Below are 24,033 nucleotides of genomic sequence, written 5' to 3'. Positions count from 1 at the left end.
CCCCCCAGGTATTGCACCCCACACATCGGGCACTCCGTGGAACCGGGGGGCTGGAGACCCCCCCCCAAATCCCCGGGCCGGGGCAGCTCTGGGGGCAGCGGGTGATGTGAGAGGGGCAGGGAGGTGCTGAGCCCGCAGAGCTCGGCTCAGAGACGACTCTGGAGCGAGTTTCTCGGTAGGAAGCAGCCAGGAAAGGCAGGGAGTGACCCGCGGCTTCCTCCCCAGCCAGCGGCACGGGAAGGGGCCACCTCAGCAGGACGGGAGGTGCCAGATCACAGCCATGGGGTGAAGCTTTGCTGTCCCTACAGGGGTCTGGGGGCTCCTGGGGAGGGGGACTCCAACCTCACCTCCCTGGGATGGCCTTGGGGACACCGCAGCGTCGGGCCAGGAGCATCCCCCTGCCATTTGGGGGGGACACACTAAACAGGCGTGTGGGGCACAGCGACCCCTCCCTGTAAAAAAAACTAAAAACTGTGCCCGGGTCCTTCTGCAGTGATGTCAACCCTGCCCCCCCACCCCTTTTCCCCCCCACAGGATGGAGCTGGGGAGGGGCGAAACAGCTGGAGCTGGGATCTCAATCCCATCTCGGTGGGTTTCTGCTGCTTAAGGGGTCAGGGAGGTGTCTGGACATTTGTGTCCCCCGGCCGGACACTCGTGTGGCTTGGCCGGGCGCTGCTGTCCCCTGGCCGCTCTCGGCGGCAGGGCTGGAGTGCCACCTCTCGGGAGCGCCGGGACACAGACGGCAGCAGACGGGCAGCCTCTACTCCAAATTTTAATGAAACAAATAAGTTAATAAGTTAATCAAGTGAGGTAACTACCGCTGGCTCGGGGAGGGGGGCCGCGGGGAGAAGCCAGCCCCGGGAGGAGGGGTCCTAAGGGTTAATTCCTGCGTGCGGCTGCGGGCAAAGCTGTCACATGCACCTCGTCCCACGGCCACCCAGCCAGCGCTGTGTCCTCGTGTCCCCCCGCCCGGGCACTCCCGGAACGAAGGGAGGGCGCAGGGTGGGGGGCTCCAAGCAGCTCTGGCACTGCCCGCGCTGGCCACATGCACTAAGGGGGCGAGGAAACGAGCAGGGTCGGGGGTCCCCACTGCCCGGAGCAGAGGCACGGGAAAAGGGGATGCGAATCCCACGGTGCCAAACCCAGAGAAGGGTGGCGCTGGCAATGAGGGGAGCGGTGGGAGCAGCCCAGGACAGAGCCCGGCACCTTGGAGTCACCAGCGAGCCCCACCTGGAGCCTCTGCTGCAGCCCCAGCCTGGCACTTTGGCACCAGCCCGGTGTTGCTGGACTGGGAACCAGCACCGGCTCTGGGAGCAGGGCAGCGCAGGGGATTGGGGCAGCGTGGGAGCTGTCGTGGCTCTGCTGTAGGTGACATGCAGGGACTCTGCCCTGTCCCCTCCAGGCCCGGCCCGTGCTTCCCGGACCACAGAGAGGACAGGGACAGGGGCAGGGACAAACTGAGCACCGCAGGACCCAGTTGGGAGGGAATCCTCAAAGCAGGAGCAGGGGCTGGGACACAGCGGGAGGGATGCTCCTTGAGGACAGCGCCTTGTGCCTGCAACCCTGCCTTCCCCACAGCCCCTGCTCAGCTTCCTGGCTCCAGGGCCACCCTTGGGTGGAGATTTTCTCCCCGGCCCTGAGCCCTCGGGGCCTCCAGAGACCTCCTGGGCAGCACAGTCCAGGCCTGGGAGCTGGCAGGGTGTTGCTTATTGCCTATGTCCCCTCGGGTTGCTCTTCCCAGGGGTGTTGCATATTAAGACATTATTGCATAAATAAATATATATATATATCTTCTATATATATATTGCCCTGGGAGCATGCATGGGCAGGCAGAAGGCTCTGCTGTGCTTCTGGAGAGGTGCAGCCTGGTGAGGGGGGACAGTCCCCTGCTCCCTGCACTGGGGACCCCAAGTGACGCAGGTGAAACCACCCTGGGTCGAGCCCACACACCCCTGCACTGGCAGCAAGAGGGAGGTAGGACCTTGCATAGCTGGTGGTGGCCCCGGCTCAGCTCTGGGGGACCAGGCAGGACCTGTCCTGAGGGCTGGGGTTAAACCAAACCCCAGGGGATGGGACCAGCCCGGAGCATCCCCACCACAGCTGGGGAGCACCCAGGACCCCAGAGCTGGGGGAGTGTTATCCCACAGGAAGCTGGGAACATCCCAGGGGCACCCCAGGAGCATCCCAGGAGCACCCCAGGAACATCCCAGGAGCACCCCAGGAGCACCCCAGGAACATCCCAGGAGCACCCCAGGGGCACCCCAGGAACATCCCAGGAGCACCCCAGGAGCGTGGGCCGTGCTACAGTGCCACAGACACCCCACTGCAGCCGTGTCCCCGCAAAGGAAGACTTGGTTCAAGTAACACAGTGAGGGACAGCGAGGGACAGTGAGGGGACAAGGCCACACCGCTCCCAGTGCCCCATCCCAGGGTCCATCCCGCTGCCTTCTGCTCAGTCCATGTTGGCGCTGGCCGACCTGGAGATGCTGAGGGTCTGAGCAGACACAGAGATGTCCTCGTGGTCCACGGGGCTGTGGTAGTCGGAGGTGATGTCGGGCTCTCCGGGCGGGACCCGCACTGCGGCCAGGCTGAAGGAGTTGGTGGAGCCCTTGCGGAGGCACTGTGAGTAGAGGCCAAGCAGCAGGTCCAGCTTGTGCTCGATGGATTGCACCTGTAAGGGGCGCAGGGTGGCTCTGAGCCGGGCCCACCCCTGCGGCAGCTCCCCCTCCAAAGGGACGGTGACACTCCCGGGGTGTCCCCTCCTGACCTGCCGCTCCACTTTGACCACGCGCCCCATCATGCTGAGCTCGTCCACCAGCTCCCCCTCCAGCGCCGGCTTCTCCCCCTTCTCCCGAACCTTCTTATCCGCAGGGAGCGCCCGATCCCTGCCCACGATCTGGTCCACGCTGGCAGGGAGGGAAGGGGCAGAGCCCATCCATCACTCCCATGGGCTTGGAAACCCACCAGGGATGGAGCTCTGGGAATGTGGGAGAACCCCCAGTGTCACCTGCAGGGCACCTCACCGCGTCTGCAGGCTCTTGATCCTGCCCAGCATGTCCAGGTGTCCGGCCGAGTACTGCTCAATGACATCCTTGACATCGTAGGGACGCAAGGTCTCCTTGAACTTCCTCTTGGCCACCAGGAACTTGAGGATCCTGCAGGGACAGCCGGGCTGGAGGCAGGAATGGGGTGCCCGAGGGGGCTCTGTGCACGCTGGGGGACACGGGGGGGACAGTCTCACCTGACAGCCCGGATGAGGGTCTTCACTGCCGGCATGATGTCCTCGAAGGTCAGGTCGCAGGGGGAGCTCCTCTCCTCACCACTGTCCTCCGGCGGGCAGTCGGCTGTGGGTACCAAGAGCAGGTGGATGGCAGATCCCGAGGGGGATCCCCATCCCTGCAGCCCCCCGGTGTCCCCCAGCACCCCCCACCCAGGGGCTCACCCTCAGCCGGGGTCCGCGGCTTCAGCCTCAGGGATGCTCGGAACCGGGTGCGGTCATTGAAGCTCCAGCTTTTCTGCACCTTGGTGGGGCTGGAGGCCTCGGTGACATCCTCGGTGCTGGGGGAGCGGTGCAGGGGCGGCCCCAGGTGCTGCTGCCGGCCGCGGCTGCCCTGGCGCTGGGAGCTGCTCAGCCGGATCCGCTCCTTGATGCCCATCTTGTTGCTGCGTGGGGACAGCGGGAGGGACGGGTCAGGGGCATGGGGACAGGGACAGGTCCCTGGGGTGAAGTGAGGGTGGCCATGCTGAGCTCACAGAGAGCCCCCGGCAGGTGATGGGCACGAGCCAGGCCAGAGGAGCAGGTGGTTCCTGCAGGGCAGCTCTGGACTTTTTCTTTAAACCCCTTTTTTTGGTTCCAAGAGCAGAGAAAGGCGGTGACAGACAGGGTGAGAGGGGACAGACAAGTGTGGCAGAAGGGGACACGCGGCAGAGCCACCTCTGAGCTGAGCAGAGCTCTGCTCCTGCTCCATCCCTGCTGGCACTGGAGTGTCCAGACCCGGCCTCCTCCTCCTCCTCCTCCTCCTCCTCCTCCTCCTCCTCCTGTCTGCACCTCCCAATCCTGGCTCTGCTCCTGCCCTAATGCAAGTTCTGCTCCCAAACCCAGCTGCAGTTTTGGGTCGGGGGGAACACCAGGCATTGTTTATGCAGGACCTACACAAACCCCCCAGATTTTGCATGATGAGACCCCAAACACAGCTCAAGGGGACACAGGGGAGGACCCTAAAGCTGGGGAGGGCACGGAGTGAATCCCACACCCGCTGCAGGACAGGCTCCATCAAACCCAGGCTTTTGGGGACATTCCTGGATTTCCTCAGCCGGGGCAATGCAGGGATATAGGCAAGGTCCAGGCAGGGTCCAGGCAGGGTCCAGGCAGGGCACAGGCAGGGTCCAGGCAGGGCACAGGCAGGGCACAGGCAGGGCACAGGCAGGGCACAGGGCTCCCCGTGCTGGCAGGGGGCTGCCACACCCCCCCACATCCAGCGGCTGTGCCAGAGGGTGGGAAGAGCTGTTTCCCAGGATTAGGGCAGGAGCACACAGGCGGGGTGGGATTTACAGGATTTATCCAAGTGCTGGCCATTGCTGCCAGCAGCCCGTGCTCACGCACGTTGCAATGGGGAAACTGAGGCAGTAAAGGGACAGAGGGGACAGCCAGCTCAACGCAGGCTGTGCACAGCCTCCCTGCCCTGCCGAGGGACCCCCAGTTCAGCCTCCAGCCGCGGTGCCTCAGTCCCCAGCCCTCTCCATGCTGCAGGCACCAGGCAGGGAGTGCATCCATGCATCCCGAGGTTCCCGGTCCCGCTCTCCGGCGGGACGGGCAGGACACGGTACCTCCGTCTCCACGTGCCCCACGTCTGCAAGAGCCTCCTCTTACCACTAAAGATGGGGCTGGAGGGGCAGGGCAGAGACACAGGAGAAAAGAGAATCAGCCAGGGCCGGCAGGGAGCGGAGCGCGTTCCCGTCCCGCGGTGCCCGGCGCGGCAGCCTCGCCGCTGCTGGAGGGCAGCATGTTTGTGTAGGTCCTGCATCAACACCTGTGCGGTTTCTCGGCTCTGTCACAAGGATCTGGGGACAGTCCCCGAGAGGAGGGACCGTGGTGGCCCCGCAAACCCCTCCGGGCGCTGGTGGGGGGCTCCCCGCGGCCGGGGGCGAGCGTTACCTGAGGCGTAAACACTTGTGGGGCTGCGCGTCCTCCTCATTCCAGCTTGGGGATGGGGGGCACGGCGGGTTTGGGGGGAGGGTGGAGAGATGGAGAGGAGGAGGAGGAGGGTGAGCGGGACAGGGAGGAGAGAGAGAAGATGAGATGTTATGAGAGGTTATGCTCGCGGGGGAGATGGGTGGGCTCAGGCCCCCAAGGGGGGGTTTGGTCCTTCCCCTGCCAGTTCCTGGTTGGTCACCGAGCCCAGGGAGGAGCCCCCCGAGCCCCGAACTCACCTGGGGGAGCAGGTCCTGCTAAGCCCCACACCTGCAGCCTCAGCCCTGCTGATGTGGCATCACAGGGGAAACTGAGGCACGAGGCCTCTCCTCACCTCATCCTGTGTTTCAGTCACATAAACCATTGTCACAGAAAAATACCTCTGCTTGCCTTGGCCCTTTCAAAAGCAGGTATTACAGTGTCCTAAGGCATCCCCTAACAGGGAACAATTTCTTCCTAATATCTAATCTAAGCCTGCTCTCTTTTAGTTTAAAAGCATTTCCCCATTTCCTATCACAATCTACTCAAGTGAAAAGTCACTATTCACAGAACTGAAAATTCCTGTGATCCCTCACCTAACCCTGGCCCTGGCTCGGTGTCCTGGGGGGTGGCCAGCGTTGGTGGCACGCTGGAATCTCCTCTTGAGGCAGAGGGGACAAGGGACACGGTGCAGAGCAGCTGGCACCAGCAGCAGGGCAGCCACAACCCCTCTCTTCTCTCCTGGTGGGCACCGGGAGCCCTTCCCAGCCCCAGGCTCTGGGATTTGCTCCTTCCCGGGCTCCCCAGGGCTCCATCCCGCCGGGATGGCACCACTGCCCTTGCCAAGGGATTTCCTGCCACGCTCGCTTGCCCTGTGCCACATCCGGGGTCACAGTCAGGTTTAAAAGGGCAGCGAGGTGACTTGAGGAAGGCACAACAGCCCAGAGTGTCCCTCTAGATAAAATCTGCCCCTTCTGGAGCTGGAACAGAGCTGGGAGCAGCAGGAGGAGCAGGAGGAGCAGGAGCAGCAGGAGGAGCAGGAGGGATGCTCAGCACGAGTGGGGAACGGGGCTGGTTTGGGTGGTGGCACCTCGGGGTCTGGTCTGGCGGTGACAGTGACACCTCAGGAGGGCACAGAGGAGCAGAGACAGAGCAGAGAGGAGGGAGAACACGGGGGCTGCCCCCTCCTACCTTTCCCCTGAACTCATGGCCAGGCTGAAGCTTTTCTGGGCAGGGGTGAAGGAGTGATAGGGCGGTGGGGCTCTGTCAGGCCGTTTTTTCACCTCTGAATTCCTAAATCCTCCGTTGCAAACCCGGTACAAATGCTCAAACATAAGGACCAGCTCTCTGAGGTCGGGGTGAAATAAAAATGGTGAGAAATTAAAATTTCCAAAGCAAACAAAACCAACAAAGGGAGGCTGAGCAGCACTGGGTCCTTCTGAGCGCCAACCAAAGCAAAACCAGAGCAAAACAAAACAAAACAACATTTTTGTTCAAAAGACAGTTTCTTATTTTGGGGTGATGGGGCTGGGGAAGGGTCCTGGGGCAGGATTCCACAGGAGGAAGGGTTGGATGTGCTGAGAAGGATGGCTCAGGCAGGGACAAACCTGGGATGGGGACTTGGGGACCTGTCACCATCAGATCCTGGGTGCTGCTGGAGCAGCCAGAAGGGGAAAGGTCAGACCCAGTAGGGATCAAATGTAGCTCTGTGTGAATTCCACCGCAGGGAAAATGGCCTTTGGTGATTTCCAGGATCCGGGGTGATGCTCAGGAAGTGGGGACTCGGGGCTGTGGCTGTTACAAGCCCTGCCTTTGGAAAAATCAAGAGCGGGACAGAAGGATGAATTTGTCACACGGCCAGAGCAGGGCAGGAGGGCAGGGATGCTCACAGGGATGTGCAAACCCTCGGGATCTGGAAGAGAGGTCTGGAAAACCTTTGGGGAGCCTTTGACCCACGCACAGAGGCAAAATCCCAGGGATCACGGGGAGGACAAGCTGCAGGAGCGGGACATGGGGCTCCCACTGGATCCCCCCGTGTCCAGCTGGGTCCACACCTGGAACCAGCTCCTGTCTGGCTGTAGCTCCACCACCACAGCCCTGCGGTCCCTGAGGCACCATCCTTCTCCCTGCGGTGCTGCAGGAATGCTACGGATGGGGGTGAGAGGGGATGGGATGGGTGCTGTCACTGTGAGGATGATGATGATGAAGGAGGGTCCTTCAGCAGACTCCCATCCTGGGAAGATGTCGGTGCTGCTCGACCCTTGGGGGACTCCACAAGATCCCTCCTGGTTTCCCAGGCTGCTCATCCCCTGGGGGACCCCCGGGAGCCCCCCAGCCCTCACCCCTCCGGCCTACCTGAAGGCGGGCAGGAGGCTGTCGTAGTAGCACCACGTGGCCGTCAGGTACACGCGGCTGACATCCGTGGAGTACAGGCGCCAGGCAGCCTGCACGGGAGCGAGATTCCCGGGAATCGGGATCAGTCGGGATGAGAGAACCCTCCCGGACCCCCCCTCCATCCCGGCCCCCACGGATCTCGGTGCTGGATGTTCGGTGCTTTGCAGACCAGGGGACAGCAGAGCATTCCCGGGAAGGGGCGGGCCGGGACTCGCCAGCCCTGCCTCACCTGGATCAGGTTGGCCGCCGGAGTCCGCCTCTTCTCAAAGTGCTTCTGCCGATGCTGCTCCTGCACTTTGAGGGCGAAGCCGGAGCCCAGGATCCCCTGGGGACAGGAGGGACAGGGCCGTGGGTGCCGGCACAGACCAGGCCGGGCACAGAGCCGGCTCTGCCCCTTTCCGCCCCTGTTTTTAGCAGCCGGGCCTCTCTCCCGGCGCTACTGACCGCGGGCAGGGCGAAGAAGGAGATGCCGAGCAGGGCGAATCCGGCTGCCAGCATCCGGCCCAGCCACGTCTGCGGTGCCTTGTCCCCGTAGCCGATGGTGGTCAGGGTCACCTGCCCGGGGACACAGCAGCGGGGGGCCTGGAGGGCGCTCCCCCACCACGGCCCCGTCCCACCCTCCTGCTCCCCTCCCGGGGCCGGGGGAGCGCGGGGGCCGCGCTTACCGTGCCCCACCAGAGCGAATCGGCGTAGGTGGCGAACTGCACATTGGCGTCCTTCTCGGCCAGGTAAACGAGGAAGGAGGCGAAGATGAGCACCAGGAAGCCGATGTACCAGGCGGTGATGAGCTCCTGCGGGGCGCCGCGGGTCAGACTCGCTCGGGGACGTGTCAGGGATGTACCTGGATGCTTTTTCTCACCTTGCTGTGCGCGTAGACCACGGAGCCCAGGAGTTTCCAGGTGCCGCCGCGGCGGTCCATGCGCACCATGCGCAGGATCTGCAGGAAGCGCATGCTGCGCAGCGCCGACGTGGCGAAGATATTGCCCTGCGTGCCCGCGGCGATGACGGCCACCGAGGCGATGAAGACGATGAAATCTGAGGGGACAGCGAAGCTCAAGGGGTGCGTGGGTGATGCCAAATTCCTCCGTCCTGCATCCCACCCCGTACCTATCACGCAGAAGGGTTTCCTGGCGAAGCGAAAGCGGCCGCGCCAGCCGCGGTAGCGGCAGCAGCAGCCGGCGGCCCACACGCGGATGATGTACTCCATACCGAACACCACGATCATCACGAACTCCTGCCGGGGGCAAAGGGGGAGTGAGAAGGGCAAGGAGAGTGAAGGAGCTCGGTTTTGAGAGGGGCAAAATGAATTGGGCTGAGCGTGGTGCGTGGTGTCCCCCCCCCAGGCCACCGGAGCCGCTCGGAGCGGTGGGACGGGAGCCGCAGCCGTCGGGGCTGGCTGAGAATCGCTGCTCTCCTCGCTCCTCGCTGGGTCCTTTTCCTCCGCTGTCAGCATTGTCCTCCTACCTCTCGCACAAACAAGACCCCGTTCTGCTTACTCGCAGGAAAGTCACAAGGACCTTCCCAATTTAGTCTCCACCACCCGGGAGAAGTCCCTGCGTCAGCTCTTTCTGACAGTTTGGGGGAAAGTTGCCTTTTTTAGCCCCTCGTGCCCTGCCTTTTCCAGCGGTTGATGCACGGAGGGACAATGGTGGGATGGGCCACCCCGAGCCGTGGTGACACCCACGGCCAGGCCACCCCCGACGGCTGGCAATGAGGTCACAGGGGTGCTGTCCATGACCTTGCCCGACTCTTTCAGGATATAAAGTGGGGAGAGGAAATCTTGAGCGCCAGCCCCGCTCCTGCATCACTCACCAGGATGAAGAGGCACTCGTTGGCCAATTTCTGGTGCTCCTGGATGGTGGAGAAGACCGACAGCACCAGGCAGCTGAAGACGAGGAGGAATCTGCAAGGACAAAGTGTCGGTGGGGGCACAGGGACATCCAGGGGACCCCAGCTCACAGCGCTATTCCCCACTCACAGCCTGAACCCCCCAGCCAAAACCTCCACAGGTTGTGGCAGAGCCACTGGGGACGCGTTTTGCCCCTAGATGGTGGCATGGAGCCTTTGGGGAGCTCAGGAGCCGCTGTGGGGCTCGGTGCCAGCTCTGCCGCAGCCCTGCAGCTTCTTAATTAAAGGCGTGGGGGAGGCGGGGGCGTCCCGCACCGTGGAGGGTTCTGGTGCTGCAGGAAGGAGACCAGAGTGCCTCTGGCCTGTCCCCAGCATCACTGCCACTGTGGGACCTGCCAGCAGCACCTGGGAAGTGTCAACCCATGGGAGAAACCCCCAGGAGCAGCTCTGAGGCAGCTCCTCCCTGCGCACCGGGCTCAGGCACGAGGGGCTTTGGCCCATTTAAAATAAGGAGGGAAATAAAGAAAATTAAAAAAAAAAAAAAGAAAGAAAGAAACAAAGGTAAAAAGAAAAAAAGAAAGTCGACTCCGAAGCTGAAGCAAATGAAACCTCCAAAAATACATTTTTTTCCCCTGATCCAGCGATTCTAAAAACGGAAAGCGGAGGGTTTGTGCCACGGGCCCACGTGACAGCAAGCCCAGGGCCACTCACTGCTCCGTCACCACAGCCCCACGGTGGCATCAGGGGGTCCTGGCACACCAGCATGGCCTGGCTGAGCCCTGGTGGCCCTGGCACCTTGTCCTCGAGCTGGTGGCACCCAGCTGACTCCCAGCTGACGGTGACCGTGCCCAGGGGCCATCAGGGGTGCTGCAGGGGGTGTAGGGGGCTCAGCACCCACTCGGGAGCACATTCCCATCTCTTTGTGTTGTTGATGCGGAATTTTTGGGCAGAACCAGCTGCCTGGGCTATTGGAGCGGTGAAAGCTGCTCCAGCTGTCCCAGCACCGGTGGGGAGGCACCAGGGGACACAGCAGAGAGGGGCTGATGCTCTGTCCCTCGGTGGGACCATCCAGGACCCCTCCCCACTGACCCCACAGCCCTGTGTAGGGCCAGGGGCTCTCAAACCCAGCCCTGGCACGGGAGGGATGAGGACGGCACAGCCTAAGGAGGACAGCTGGGTCCCCTTTCCCCAAAATGCTGCTGGAACTGGGTGGGACCGACAGCAAAACATCCCTTGGGAATGGGAGAGGGGTTGGATGCGGAGCAGGGAAGAGGAGAGGATGGGACCAGGGGTGTCACAGCCGTGTCACCACCCTGCCCTCGCTGCAGGGGACGCCGCTGCTCTGCCAGGCACTCCCCACACACAAGGCAGAAGGTTGGAGCTGGATCCTTCTCCCTCTGAATTATTAATTGGGTTTTTTTTTCCTCCAGCACAGCAGTTCTGGAATTAACCCCCACTGGGGATAGCTGCACCCCCGTGGCACAGGCAGGGAGCGCCGGGCCTTGGGCTGAGGAGCAAAACACGGCCCAGGGCAGAGCTCTGAGCTTTGTGCATCATCAGCAATAAAAGATTATCCAAGCAGGATTTAGCAGGCAATTACACGGGCAGCGGAGCACAAAGCAGAAGAGAAGGCAGAAATCTCCCAGCCTGCAGAGATTTGTGCCCCTTGCCTCATCCAGCCAGCAGGGAGGGGGTCCCCGGTGCCTGGGGACACGTGGGGACCTGCTGTGGGTGGCCCTGGAGCACCACAGGTCACCCACTGTGATGGAAACCTGCCCCCGCTGTGGGGTGGGGAAACCTCCCAGCCGGCATCCCCCAGGATTTGGGGAAGGATAGAGGCATGAGGGGTCTCACGGGGCTGGCTGGGAAAGGAACTTTCTGGGAACACATCACCTGCTAGGAATTAACTTGTAAAGCCTGAGCAAACGCCCCGTCTCGGCTGCCGGCAGCGCTTAAGCGGCTTAGGAAAGGGTCAGATGCCTGAAGGCAGCGAGGGGAGCCAGAAATCAGCACCCCCCATCCCTCCTGGGCAGGAATTCTGCTCTCAGCTGCTCTACCAAGCACCCAGGGGGGTTTTCCACCCTCAAACACCCTTGGGGATCGGCAGTGCCCGGCTCCCATCCCAATTTGCCGTTCTTCCCAGCCGCCAAAAGGAGCTGAAAAACTGAGGAATGCTGGCAGGGAAATGGGGAGGGGGCAGAGAGAATGGGACAGGAGCTTCAGGCCTTCCTCAGTGCCCTGCTCCAGGATCTCTGGGGATGGAGGGAACAGAAGTTGAGCCGGTGTTTCATCTCTCCTGAATAAAATTCCCATCTCCAGCCCCCTCCCCGCAGGGTGCTCCCCCTTTTCCAGCACATAGCACTGCATGGACACGGGGAGAGGACCCGGCAGGAGCAGCAGTAATGAAATCTCCCCAAAACAATAATGAAAACCCGGCGGGGAAGGCGAAATCTCCTCAATTAATCTTCATTAGGGTGGGCTTTGCCATCTGCTGCCGCCCGAGCCGGCTGAGGAACAGGTGAGCCGGGAAAGCTGCTGAGCTCAGGGGGAGCAGAGCCAAGTCGGCCTCCCTGGATGGGCAGGCAGGCACCAGTTGGCTCCCAGTGCCCCCCAAACACCCCTGGGCAAAGAGGCTGTACCCCAAAACAGCCTGGGATGAGCCGAGGGACTGGGATCCTCAGAGCTCATGGGGCAGGATGGGGATGGAGCAGCCCAGTGCTCCCAGGATTTGTCCCTCAGCTCCCAGGATTGGCACGGGGGTGACACCAGCACTGCCAGGGCTGTCCCCATCCCACTTTGCCCAAACCCCTGGGATTGGCACAGGGGTGACACCAGCACTGCCAGGGCTGTCCTGATCCTGCGTTGCCCAAATCCTCAGGACTGGCACGGGGGTGACACCAGCACTGCCTGGGCTGTCCCAGTCCCACTTTGCCCAAACCCCTGGGATTGGCATGGGGGTGACACCATCACTGCCTGGGCTGTCCCCATCCTGCTTTGCCCAAACCCCTGGGATTGGCACGGGGGTGACACTGGCACGGGCAGGGCTGTCCCCATCCTGCTTTGCCCAAACCCCTGGGATTGGCACAGGGGTGACACCAGCACTGCCAGGGCTGTCCCAGTCCCGCTTTGCCCAAACCCCCGGGCCAGGGCGTCCCAGCGCGGTGATAACTCGGCAGAAGGAAAACACACGCCGCAGGATAAACAGCTCAGCCAAGGGATGAGTGAGCAAACAGGCCCTGGGAAGGCACAGATCCCTTCCCTGGTGGCATCACAAAGCCTAGGCCATACCCTCCAGCTGTGCCACCGCTGGAAATTTGGGATTTGGACCAAAACTGCCTGAGCGGAGCTCCAGCGAGGATGGGGATGGTGTTTCACCCTTCAGGCTCCCTGTGCAGCGAAGTTCAGCTCCGTCTGCAGCTGCATAAACAGCGTGTCCCATAAATCCCCATCCCTCGGCCCCGCAGCCCTTGAGGGGAGGTGGAGCAGGCGGACAGGAGATATAAATAACCGGGCTGTAGGGGCCCTGTTTGCGCCCGTAACCATGGCACGGAGCGTCCCACGCTGCCCAGAGGAGAAGCAGAAAAACTCTGAGTGTTTCCCCACGGGCAGAGAAAGCGCAGCCGGAGCCAGGAGCCGTGGCAGAGGCACGGCGAAGGCCGGCACACGCTCAGAGCCCGGCCCTGAGCCGGTTATCAGCACTGCGGGAAGGAGGGTGCTGCTCCCAAAAACAGGGATGAGGAGGGGTTGGGATGTTCCCAGCAGCCTGAGGAAGGCTGAAAGCAGAGCTGGGATGCAGAGCCTCTCCCACTCCCCACAGCAGCACCCACAGGGTGACATCCAGTGACATCCAGTGACATCCAGTGGCATCCAGTGACATCCCACAGAGCCCACGGCCCCAAAACCCTTTGCTTTGGGAGGCAAATCTTGCTGGTGGCATCAGCCAGCACCCCTGTGGCACCCAGCACTCCCCATCCCCGCCGTGCCCACGGGGAGCACGGTCACGAGGCTCCTGAGGACAGTGCCAAGACGCTCACACGGAGCAGCCGGGATAGTTTTGCTCTTGGATCATCTGGCAAGGAACGGGCTGGAGGGGGAGAGGAACTGGAGTCTTTTCCGAGGCACCTCAGCAGAGGAATCGGGGCTGTCACCCTCCTCCAGCACCTGGGGGGGTCTGCAGGGCATGGGGACATTTGGGCCACAGGGATGTGAGTGGCCCAGAGAAGTTGTTCCAAAACTGGGACCCTCAAAGAATGGAGGGAAGATTTGGGATCGCTGCCGGGGGAGGGACAAAGAACCAAAAACTCTGCAGCATCACCCCTGCACCCCACTGGGACACCCAAACTGGCACCTCCTGTGATGGCTTGGGGTGGTCTGGCGGGAGCAGGAAGAGGGAAGAAGGAAAAAAACCAGAAGGAAAAATCAATGCACCGTTTCATGTTGCGCCGAAGTCGCTTAATTTTATGCCCTGGTGACACCACAAGGGGCTGGGGAAAGTGCTGTGCCGGCTTCTCCTGCCGCTGGCATTGCCCCTGAAGCAGCTCCCGTTTCAGCCCCAGGCAAGGTGGCCCTGGGGGCACAGCCCCTGCTCGAAGGGCACAGCCTCCAGTCCCTCTGGCTGTGGCCATGCCACCAGCCCAGCTGGGGGACACGCCGGTGACAGCGAGTTAAAAGCCTTCAACGAGCTAAATTCAAAGAGGTGAAAGAGCTGAGGGTTAAACTCGAGAGTTTAAGAGAGGTTTAAGGGTTAAATTCAAGAGGTTTTTCCAAGCAGGCGGTGGGGAGTCAGCACTGAGCAGGGATGGAGGGATTTTCCTGTAAACCATCCAAGGCTCCAGGTCTAGGAATTGCCCCGGGGTGCTGGCAGGGGCTGGGCACTGTCCATGGTGGCACGGCCAGCATGGCAGGGAAGCGTTTTCCGGCCCCCCAAGCAGGGCTGAAGGGCTGTGACAAGGTCGGGGAGTGGGGCTGGGGGGGTGACAGCCCCATCCTGCCCTCCACACCCCTCTGGAACAGAAGCCAGGCACAGGGATGCTCTGGGAGGGACGGGCTGCCACCAGCCGAGTCCCTGGCCAAAGAGGGACACATCCCACTGCCACCATCCCAAGCCAGCCGGGATTTCCCACTGGAGGCCAATGCTGAGCGGGGAGAGCCTGTGCCTGGCATCCCTCACCCTGTGCCAGGGTTGCCCTGGGACTCTGCCAGGAGCTGCCACCTCTCTGTCCCCACAACGACACCAAATACCCAACAGGAACAAGGCTCCCCCTGCCTCCCCCGCATGGGAAATAAACCCCAACAGCAGCGGGCAGGGAGCTCGGCCTGGCACGGGGGACGCTGCTCCAGGCGGGGGATTGCGGTTGTTCCTGGTGCTGCTGGCTGTCTTCCCTAATTTGCTCCAGGTTAAACTGCTCTGGATGGAAATGTTCCTACAGGACGGGGAAAAGTGCTGAGCTGAGCTGCTGGTGCACCCGGCAGCCGTTTCATAACCATCGGCACCAGTTCCCAGAGCCCGGGAGCCGCTGGGAATGTGGGGGGAGGCTGGAGGGTCACAATGGGCAGCGGGAACAGCCGGAATTGGACACCTGGGAAACCGCGTGGAGCAGCTGCAGGCTGCAGGAACCCCCTGGCAGGGCAGCCCCTGCCCACGGGACCCGCAGCCGTGCCCGTGCCAAGCCCGCAGCAGCTTTGCCGGGAGCAGGGAAGAGCCTTCCCGCCGGCTAACGAAGAGGAGATTGGAAAAAGGAAGCTCTTATTTTGCCTTCTGGCTCTAAAGCCTCTCCCTTAATGCTCTGGGCTCCCTCCCGGATTTGCTCCGTAAGCTCCAAGGCTGGGAATTCTCATTCCAAGCGGCTCGGTGAGGCCGGCCAGCGCCTCTCTTCATGGTCAGAGTGGGGCTGGAGGGGCTGGGGGAGACCTCAGAACCTCGGATTTCCACCTGCACGGGCTCCCATGTTCTCACCATCCCCTTCCCGGCGCAGGGGACAGTTTGGGGACATCCATCAGACCCCAAAAGTGGCTCCATCCCCCCGGCAGCCCCCCAGGCGGAGCTGCCAGCAGGCGGGGGGGTGCGGGAATGATGCAGCCACTGAGCCCGGAGCAGGCGCTGGGATGAGATTTGGGATCAATTCGCAGACAGAAAGAGGCTGAAGTTGGTCAATAAACGCGATGGGCTCTGCCCCGCTCGGCGGCTCCGGGAGGGAATCGCGTCACTTCTCAGCGGGTATTTCCATTTTAGCAGTTTGCAGCCCTGTCCCGGGGCCAGCCTGCTCGGGGGAGGCAGCGCAGCCGGGGCTCAGGGCACCGGTCCTTGTCACCAGCACTGCCCCGACCTCAGCCCGCGGGCTCCATCCCCTCCCGTGCCCTGGAGGGGAAGGGGAGGGGGGTAACACCTTGCTCCTCTTTTGTTAAAACCCAGGGATTGCGGCACACAAATCATTCCCGACAACTTCAGAGCCGCTGCAACAGCTTCGCAACTCCCATCTGCTGCGAGAGAGAGAGAGAGAGCAACAAAAAACTTGGAAGAAGCCAGAAATGAGCAACATTACGGGAGAGGCTTTCACAGAACAGATGTCCGCACCTTGCACCCACTGCGGCGTCTTCCCACAGGATTCGGGGGGTCCCTGGCAGGACTCTGCCCTGCAGCTGCCTCAGCCCAAAAATTAAGCAAGCAAGCGAGCAAAACGCCTCCCCAGCAAAGGCTGGAGACGTTTGGCTCCTGCTGCCGGCGGCTGCACATCTTGTGGAACAAAGCCCAGCACCCAGGAGCTGCGGGCCAGGCAAGGCTGGGGTGGCAGGGGGGCTTTGGGGGGCTCTGCAAATGGGGCCGCTTGTCCCATGTGGTTGTTTTGGGAGAAAAACAGGCTCAAACTGGGAGAAGAACTGGTGGAGGATGCTCAGGGATGGACATCCCAGCTGGGAGATGAGCAAGGGCGCATCTCTCCCACATCCCATGGGTGTCTACGCCATAAATCTCGATTGCCTCCCCTGGCAGGGGGCTTGGCTGCCTTTCCCTGCAGGAGAAGCTCTTCCCAGGGTGGGATTTTCCACGCAGGATTCTGGCTGTGGGAGCCCGCTGTGGAGGTGTCGTTACAAATGGGCCCCGGGCTCGTGTCCTGGCTCCCTGGGGAGCTCAGGTGCCCTTTCATCCAGTGACAAATTCCTGCTGCCAGCTCGATGTGCTAACTTAGGCAAAGACCCATTTTCCTGCCTCTTAACGAGCTCCGCTCCCGCACCCCAGAAACGACGCAGCCCCTCGGCACCACTCCAGGCGAGAGGGAAGGAGGCAGAATTTTGGCTGATGCCCTCACAGAAGGTCTGTGCCCACACCTGGCACACGCGAGGCAAAGAGGGAGAACACGTCCTGCCCCACGGCTGCCGCTGCCATGTCCCGGCAGTGTCCCCAGCAGTGTCACCGGGTCTTGGCTTGGGACAACGCGCCAGAACGGAGCCCTCGCTGTCCCTGCAGCTTCCAGGGGTGTTGGGGACCCTCCAGCTCCCTGTCACAACCCGCCCTCCCCGAGGCAACAATCCCAAGAGGGTGAAGCTGTTCTGAGCCCTGAGCACGCCAAGAGCCGTGGGATGCTCAGATCCAGCGAGGGAAGCAGGAGCAGCACCTCAGAGCTTAGGAAAACACACGGAGCAGGGAAAGGAGCAGGTGCGCTCCCGAGAGCATCCCTCCGGCCCTGGAGCGGGATTTCCAGTGCCCAGGAATGGGCGCAGCTCTCGGGGCACAGCGGGCACAAGATGACCCCCGCTGTCCCCATGCCAGCCGGACACTGCTCTGGGGTGGCACTTCTGCCTTGTGCCAGCACTGCCACAGGTACAGACAGCAGAGGGTCCCCGGTCCCACCCAGACCTGTCATCCCTCGCGGGTCCCCTGCCTTCGAGGTCCTCCCACGCTCAGAGCCCCGGCCAGGGACAGGGACAGAGCAGGACGGTGACGCGGCTCCCTGCGGTGCCACCGGCAAGGGGCTCCGGGCCACCGCGGGGATTGAGTGCCATCCTCGGGGACGCGCTCAGCTCCTCGCACCGCACCCTCTGCCCGGGACTCGCTCCCCTCCCGTGGTGGATCCCGGCACTGGGACCGGGTCCGGCGGCAGGAGCGGCACCGGGGAGTCCCCCCCGCCCGCCGAACGCAGCGGAGAAACTTCCCGGAGGATCCCGGCGGGGCTCGCACTCCCGATCCCCCCAGTGCTCGCTCGCCGGCAGCGCCCGCTCCCCGCCGCCCCCGGGCCCCGCCAGGCAGCGCTGGGGGCTGCGGCTCCCCGCGGCCCCCCGGTACTCACATGAAGACGTGGTAGATGAAAGCCCAGCCGCGAGGCCGCTCCAGCACGTTGTAGAGGCAGTTCTGGAGGCGGCGGCGGCAGCAGCGCGGGGCCCCGGCGGGCCGGGGGGCGGCTCCGGGGCGCGGCCCCGCCAGCAGCCCCCGGCGGCGGGGCGGGGGCGGCGGCGGGGGGGTCCCGCTGCCGGGGGTCCCCGCGCCCTCCGTCCGCACCGCCGTCAGCGCCGCCCGCCGCTCCCCGCCCGCCGCCCCCGCCATGGCCGCCCCGCTCAGGCCGCTGCCCGCCGCATGGCCCCGGCCGCCGCGGGACCCCCGAGCCAGCCCGGGGCCGCTCCCGGGGCCACCTGCCTTTAGCTGCCCGCCGCCGCCGCCGGGCCCTCCCACGCCGCCGCCCCGCCAGCCCGGCCCGCCCCGCCGTACCTGGCCCCCGCCCCCGGGGCTCCGCGGGACGGGGCGGGCGGGGAAAGCGCCGTGCGGGGCGGCGGCTCCGGCGGTGCTGGGTGTGCTGCTGCCAGCCCCGCTCTGGGTACGGGGCCCTGCCGGGGACGGGGAGCGTCCTGGGGCATCCCGCAAGTGAGGATCCCGCAGCGCATCCCGATCCACAGCCCGCTCTGCGTCTCCGCTGCGCCCCGCATCTCATCCCAAACTGCGGCCCCACATCGCGTCCCGAACCGAGTCACATCCCAAACTCCATCCCAGCTTCTTCCCATACCGTATCGCAAACTGGATCCCGCACCGCGTCCCAAATGGAATCGCATCCCAAACCACGTCACTGCCTCCTAAATTGCATCCCAAACTGGATCCCGCACCACACCCCAAGCAGAGGGTGTGGAGCATCCGTGGCGGAGCATCCCACCCCACCCATCCTCCACAGACTCAGCCTCCAGCCGGGCTCCGGGTGTTTCCCAACCAACACTCGCAGCCCTTTGCTCTTCCACCTCTCAACCTCCCACCAACACGGGGGGAACTGAGGCAGGGGACTGGGAATTCCCTTTCCAAGCTGGATCACAACTGGATCCACGTGCTCTCACACATTTGGAGAATCCGAATGTCCCCACCCCACTCCTCCAGGTTCTCCCGGAGCAGAGATGAAGTTCAGGGCTTTGGGCAGTGAATTATTTAGTGGCAGTCAGAGATCCTGGCACAGCGTGGGCCCTCGTGAGCACTGTGGGATTTGGGAGGTCTCGGGAATCTCACACAATAAGTAGACAATTTTATTTACTTGAAGGAAACGGTGCTGTTAAACCCACAATTCCCCTCCAAGAAACCCCACGCAGACGGGGTAAGAGCCGTGGAGGCTGAAATCCTGGAAATCCAAATGAAATTCTCCCCTCCATCCATCCATAACTCCTGCATCCCCTCAAAAAGTGCTTCCCGGAGCATCCCCCCAGCTCGTCTGGTCCCTCTCCCGGCAGAAGCTCCAGAGGGAGCACCCTGACCTTCATCCCGCTGCCTTTGGAGCAGCACATTCCCCTCGCTGGAGGTTTAGGTTTCACCTGGGATTGATTAAAACCTCGGGGCTGCGGAGGGGGCGGGGGTTGAGGTGACCTGGAAAGGACTTGGGACGGGCAGGTGGGAATTGGGTTATTCCTGGGGCTGCGGGTCACCACACGCGGTGAGCAGGTCCCCATTCGCACCTTATCACCTGCCCAGAGCCTGGGAATCTCCATCGAAACGGGAGCTGGGAGGTTTTGGGACAGAGCCAGGCAGTCTGAATCAACATGGCACCAACCCATCTGTCAGAAGTGGTGCAGGTTTTGGGACGGCATCCCGGGATTTGCTGATTTTGCCCCACACCTGCCTGGCTTTGGGGGTCCCACAGAGCCACTGCTGCCCCCTGTCCTGATGAGGCTTTAAAGAGGATTCCAGAGGCCGGGAATGACGAGGGGGAGGCCTCAGTGCTTGGAGCCTGCTGCCCTCTCGGGATTGCAGCTCAAGTTCCTGGCACGGACCGGCGGCCAGGATTTGCATCCACAGGATTTCCAGTAAGTTTTGCAGCCTTGGAATGCAGCTGCAGGGCTGCGGGGCTGGGGACAGCGGCTGTGGGACCGGGGACAGCCGGGACCCCTCACCAGGACACAGGGACCAGGGCAAAGCCCCAGCTGGGCTCCCCTCATGGGGGTTTTTGGGGAACACCTTGGAGGGGAGGATTCCTCCAACCCTTGTGAGCGGGGGAGCCTGACTGGGGTGACTGGGACGGGCAGAGCTGGGGACAGCGGCCTCGGGGGTCCCAGGGGTGGCACTGTCGAGGTGGGACGAGGGCTGGTGACAGCGGTGACAGCAGCGTGGGGAGCGGGGAGGGCCGTGCAGCACCTGCTCCAGCCGGAGGCTTGGCCTCGTCCCAGCTCCATTAACTCCTGGCACCGCTCTCTGGGACAAAGCAGCGCCTGGGACAGCGCGGGCTCCTGCAGGATGGGGAACCCCGGGCAGGGGGCTGGGGGCTGCTCTGCCCCAAAGTCACCCCAGAGCCCGGTCCCTGCTGTCCCCGAGCCGGGAGTGACTCCAGCGGCACCGCCCGCAGCTCGGGCACAGCCCGGAGCAGCCTCGTGGGACAGGGGCTCGGCTCCTCTTCCCAGCTCCGGAGGGAGGGAAGGAAGGAAGGAAGGACGGATGAAGATGCTGAGAGCTCCCGGGCTCGCCAGCTCTGGGACAGTTCCCAGCCAAACCCCTCCAGGCCAGTGCCATGTCCTGCGGAGATGGAGCAGAGCAAGGAGCTGGAGCTGATCTCCAGGGGAACGGGACTTTGGTGGCGGTGGCTGCAGCCAGAGCCCTCAGCAGGAGCGCCTGTCCCCACTCCAGTGTCCCTCTGTGCTCCTGGACCCACAGCGGCAGAAGCGTGACCTTCCCTGCAGTGAGTTTTCCTTGGAAAAGGGTGGCTGGAGGCGGCAGCCCGGGGTGGGGGGGACCGGAGCCCTGGAAGGGACAGAGCCCTTCAGGGACAAGCCCGCAGCAAAGCGAGCGTGGCACTGTCCGAGTGCCAGCGGCCGGTGCTGAGCTCATCACCCCGAGGAGAAATGGGATCTCAAACCACTCCTTGGCAGGGAAGCACTGCCTCCTCCTCCTTCTCCTCCTCCTCAGCTTCATCCCGGGTCCCTGGGGGTGTGACCAGCCCCGCTCCTGCCGCACTTGCCCTGTAGAGTGGTGGCACTCCCTGTGTCACACACAGAAGGGTTGATGTCCCTCCTGCGGTGTCACCGCTCGGCCGGCCCCTCGAGGGACACGTGTTTGTCTCTGTGTCACCCCACAGCAGCCAATCTGTCACCGCAGTCCGCTCGGGAGATCAAAGGAAGCCGTGAGTCCTTGCAGGGGAGCTCTGGCTCCTGTCACTGCCCGGGGTTCCAGTCCCTGTGACAAACGATGTTGGCTGTCCCCAAAGCACCCAAGCTGTCCCAGTCTCCTCTGGGAGGGCAGGCAAAGCTGTACCTCTTTTACAACCTAAATAAAAAACAACTTTTACCCAATTAAGGTTTGTTTCAACATAGAAATCAACATCTTGTATATGTAAATGAGCTTAATTAAATACACTCTGACATCCACGATTATTACTCAGCTCTCTGCCCAGACCCGTGAATGAGAAGATTCCATTCTGAAGCTGCCTTCAACAAACCCCATTTTTGTGCATCTGATCGAGAAGGGGTTTATTGAATACGACCACACTTCTCGTGCCCAATTCCACACAATCAGGAATTAAAATAATTAATTAATCAGGAATTAAAATACCCCCAGCCCCTCCGATCCCTCGGAACTCAACAGGAACTCAACAGGAACTCCAGCCAAATTTCATTCACTTCATGCAACAGCTGGAAACTCCCTTCGGGAGCAGCATCTCCCTCCCATTTTCTGTCTTTAAGCGATTTATTCCCATTCAAATTTAACCTATTTCCAGCAAACCCGACTGCTGTGGGTAAAGAGCTTTTCCCCAGCAGAGCCTCGCCGGCTGCTGCCGGGGGCTGATAAGGGTGAGCAGCGCCTGTTCCGCTGCCCAGGTCTCTCTCCATCCCCACAAGCGGATTCCCAGCCCTCCAAACCCAGGGGATGCTTTTCCAGAGGTGTTTGGGGGGCACAGGAGGTCACTCATCTCCTGTGGCTGCCGGGTGGGATCAGCTGCTGGCATCGGAGATCCAAACCCCCATCCCGGCTGTCCCATCGTGGGATCCTGGAGCAGAGACAGGGATGTGGCTGCCGGGAGAAGGGACCTCCGAGCCCTCAAATCCAGGGAAAGGACCTCGGAGCCCAAGATCCCAAGGAAAAGGACCTCCAAACCCCCATCCCGGCTGTCCCATCCTGCTCCAGCCCTTCCAGTGGCAGCGTGGAGCCCTCAAATCCAGAGAAAGGGACCGCCAAGACCCCAAATTCCAGGGAAAGGCTCTTTGAGCCCTCAATTCCAAGGAAAGGAGTGACCTCTGAGTGCCTAATTGCGGGGGACTTCCAAGCTCACAATTTCATGGAAAAGGATTTCCGAGACCACAAATTTCAGGGAAAAGGATCTCCGAGCCCCCATCCCGGCTGTCCCATCCCGCTCCAGCTCTTCCCGCGGCAGCCTGGAGCAGGGACAGGGATGTGATTGCCAGGGAAGGGACTTCCGAGTCCTCAAATCCAGAGGAAGAGACCTCCGAGACCCAAGTTCCAGGGAAGGGACCTCCGAGACCCCAGGTCCAGGGAAGGGACCTCCGAGACCCCAGTCCCGGCTGTCCCGTCCCGGCTGTCCCATCCCGCTCCAACCCTTCCCACGGGGGCCCTCTCGTGGCCGGTCCCACGCTCGGAGCTTTCCCGAAAAGTCATTTTCTTCCCCAATTCCGTCTTTTCCCAGCCCAGACGCTGCTCCAGCCTGGGATATCCCGGCTCTGCCCACGGACGGCAGCGATGCTCTGCGAGCTGTCTCCCTCCCTCCCTCCCTCCCTCCCTCCCTCCCTCCCTCCCTCCCTCCCTCCCTCCCTCCCTCCCTCCCTCCCTCCCTCCCTCCCTCCCTCCCTCCCTCCCTCCCTCCCTCCCTCCCTCCCTCCCTCCCTCCCTCCCTCCCTCCCTCCCTCCCTCCCTCCCTCCCTCCCTCCCTCCCTCCCTCCCTCCCTCCCTCCCCCCCTCCCTCCCGGGCTGGAACAGCGAGGCCCAGATCCCGCAGCAGCTAAATCCTGAGGCAGAGCTTCCCTTCCCTTCCCTTCCCTTCCCTTCCCTTCCCTTCCCTTCCCTTCCCTTCCCTTCCCTTCCCTTCCCTTCCCTTCCCTTCCCTTCCCTTCCCTTCCCTTCCCTTCCCTTCCCTTCCCTTCCCTTCCCTTCCCTTCCCTTCCCTTCCCTTCCCTTCCCTTCCCTTCCCTTCCCTTCCCTTCCCTTCCCTTCCCTTCCCTTCCCTTCCCTTCCCTTCCCTTCCCTTCCCTTCCCTTCCCTCTGGGCCTGGCAAAGGAGAACCTGTGCCAGGTAAAGGGACACCTGTGATGGGAAAAGGGACACCTGGGATAAAGGGGACACTTGGGATAAAGGGGACACTTGGGATAAGGGGGACACCTGGGATAAAGGGGACACCTGGGATAAGGGGACACCTGGGATAAAGGGGACACCTGGGATAAGGGGACACCTGGGATAAAGGGGACACTTGGGATAAAGGGGACACTTGGGATAAAGCGGACACCTGGGATAAAGGGGACACCTGAGCCCGGTAAAGGGGGAAAGCTGTGGGTCCACCTGTGCCAGGTACAGGGCTCACCTGTGCTGGGACAGGAGACATGCTGTCACTCGAGTCCCTGCCCAGAACATGCCACAGGTAAAGGAGGATGGCCATGAGGTTGGAGCCAGGTGGGATTTGAGCTCTGCTCCCAGGGAACAGGGACAGGACAAGGAACAGCCTCAGGGTGTGCCAGGGGAGGCTCAGGTGGAATTTCTCCATGGAAGAAGTGGTCAGGCATTGGGAGGAACTGCCCAGGGAGGTTTGGAGGTGTCCAAGGAACCCCAAGATGTGGCACTGGTGACAAGGTGGGGATCAGGCACAGTTTGGACCCAATGACCTTGGTGGGATTTTCCAACCTTGATGATTCTGAGGGCAGAAATTCCACCTGATTGGGAAGAAAACCCAAAAGGACCTTGAAAGACCTCCTGCCCCTCCTCCCAGATCTTCCTGGCAGGATTTTGAGTTGCCCAAGATCTCTGAGCTCTGCTGGAACACTGGGGGTTCTTTATGTACCCAATTTCACAAATATGTCACATATTTACCCCCAAACCCCTCACATCACCTGAGCACTCTGCCAACCCCTTTGTCCAGGCATCCTGTGCCTGACTTCCCTGCTCCAGGTGTAACATTTCCAGGGATTCAGGCTGCTCCTGGCCCTGGATCTCATGGACAACACACACAGGA

At 62.4% G+C, this 24,033-nt stretch overlaps 1 protein-coding gene across 4 annotated transcripts; it reads right to left on the bottom strand.

Moving 5' to 3' along the window:
- Positions 1 to 756: 756 nt before the first annotated feature.
- Positions 757 to 17,948, bottom strand: KCNQ4 (potassium voltage-gated channel subfamily Q member 4). Of its 4 annotated transcripts, XM_086863378.1 has the most exons (15): positions 17,695 to 17,948; positions 9,377 to 9,467; positions 8,672 to 8,798; positions 8,424 to 8,599; positions 8,230 to 8,355; positions 8,009 to 8,119; positions 7,794 to 7,889; positions 7,526 to 7,614; positions 6,362 to 6,517; positions 5,156 to 5,200; positions 3,443 to 3,663; positions 3,242 to 3,344; positions 3,024 to 3,155; positions 2,768 to 2,906; positions 757 to 2,671 (listed from the first exon to the last, which is right to left on the bottom strand). In XM_086863378.1, the coding sequence occupies exons 1-15, from the start codon at positions 17,946 to 17,948 to the stop codon at positions 2,453 to 2,455; spliced, it is 2,085 nt and encodes a 694-aa protein (XP_086719504.1). In that variant the 3' UTR covers positions 757 to 2,452. The 4 variants fall into 4 exon arrangements, with proteins under 4 accessions (XP_086719504.1, XP_086719501.1, XP_086719503.1 ...); XM_086863375.1 differs by lacking the exon at positions 5,156 to 5,200; XM_086863377.1 differs by lacking the exons at positions 5,156 to 5,200; positions 17,695 to 17,948 and adding an exon at positions 9,543 to 9,683.
- Positions 17,949 to 24,033: the final 6,085 nt, after the last annotated feature.

Source organism: Cyanistes caeruleus, chromosome 26, assembly GCF_971803275.1.
Source record: "Cyanistes caeruleus chromosome 26, bCyaCae1.hap1.1, whole genome shotgun sequence".
NCBI lineage: Eukaryota > Metazoa > Chordata > Aves > Passeriformes > Paridae > Cyanistes > Cyanistes caeruleus.
Note: the sequence above shows the minus strand (reverse complement) of the source record. Positions and strands in the feature narration are given on the sequence as shown.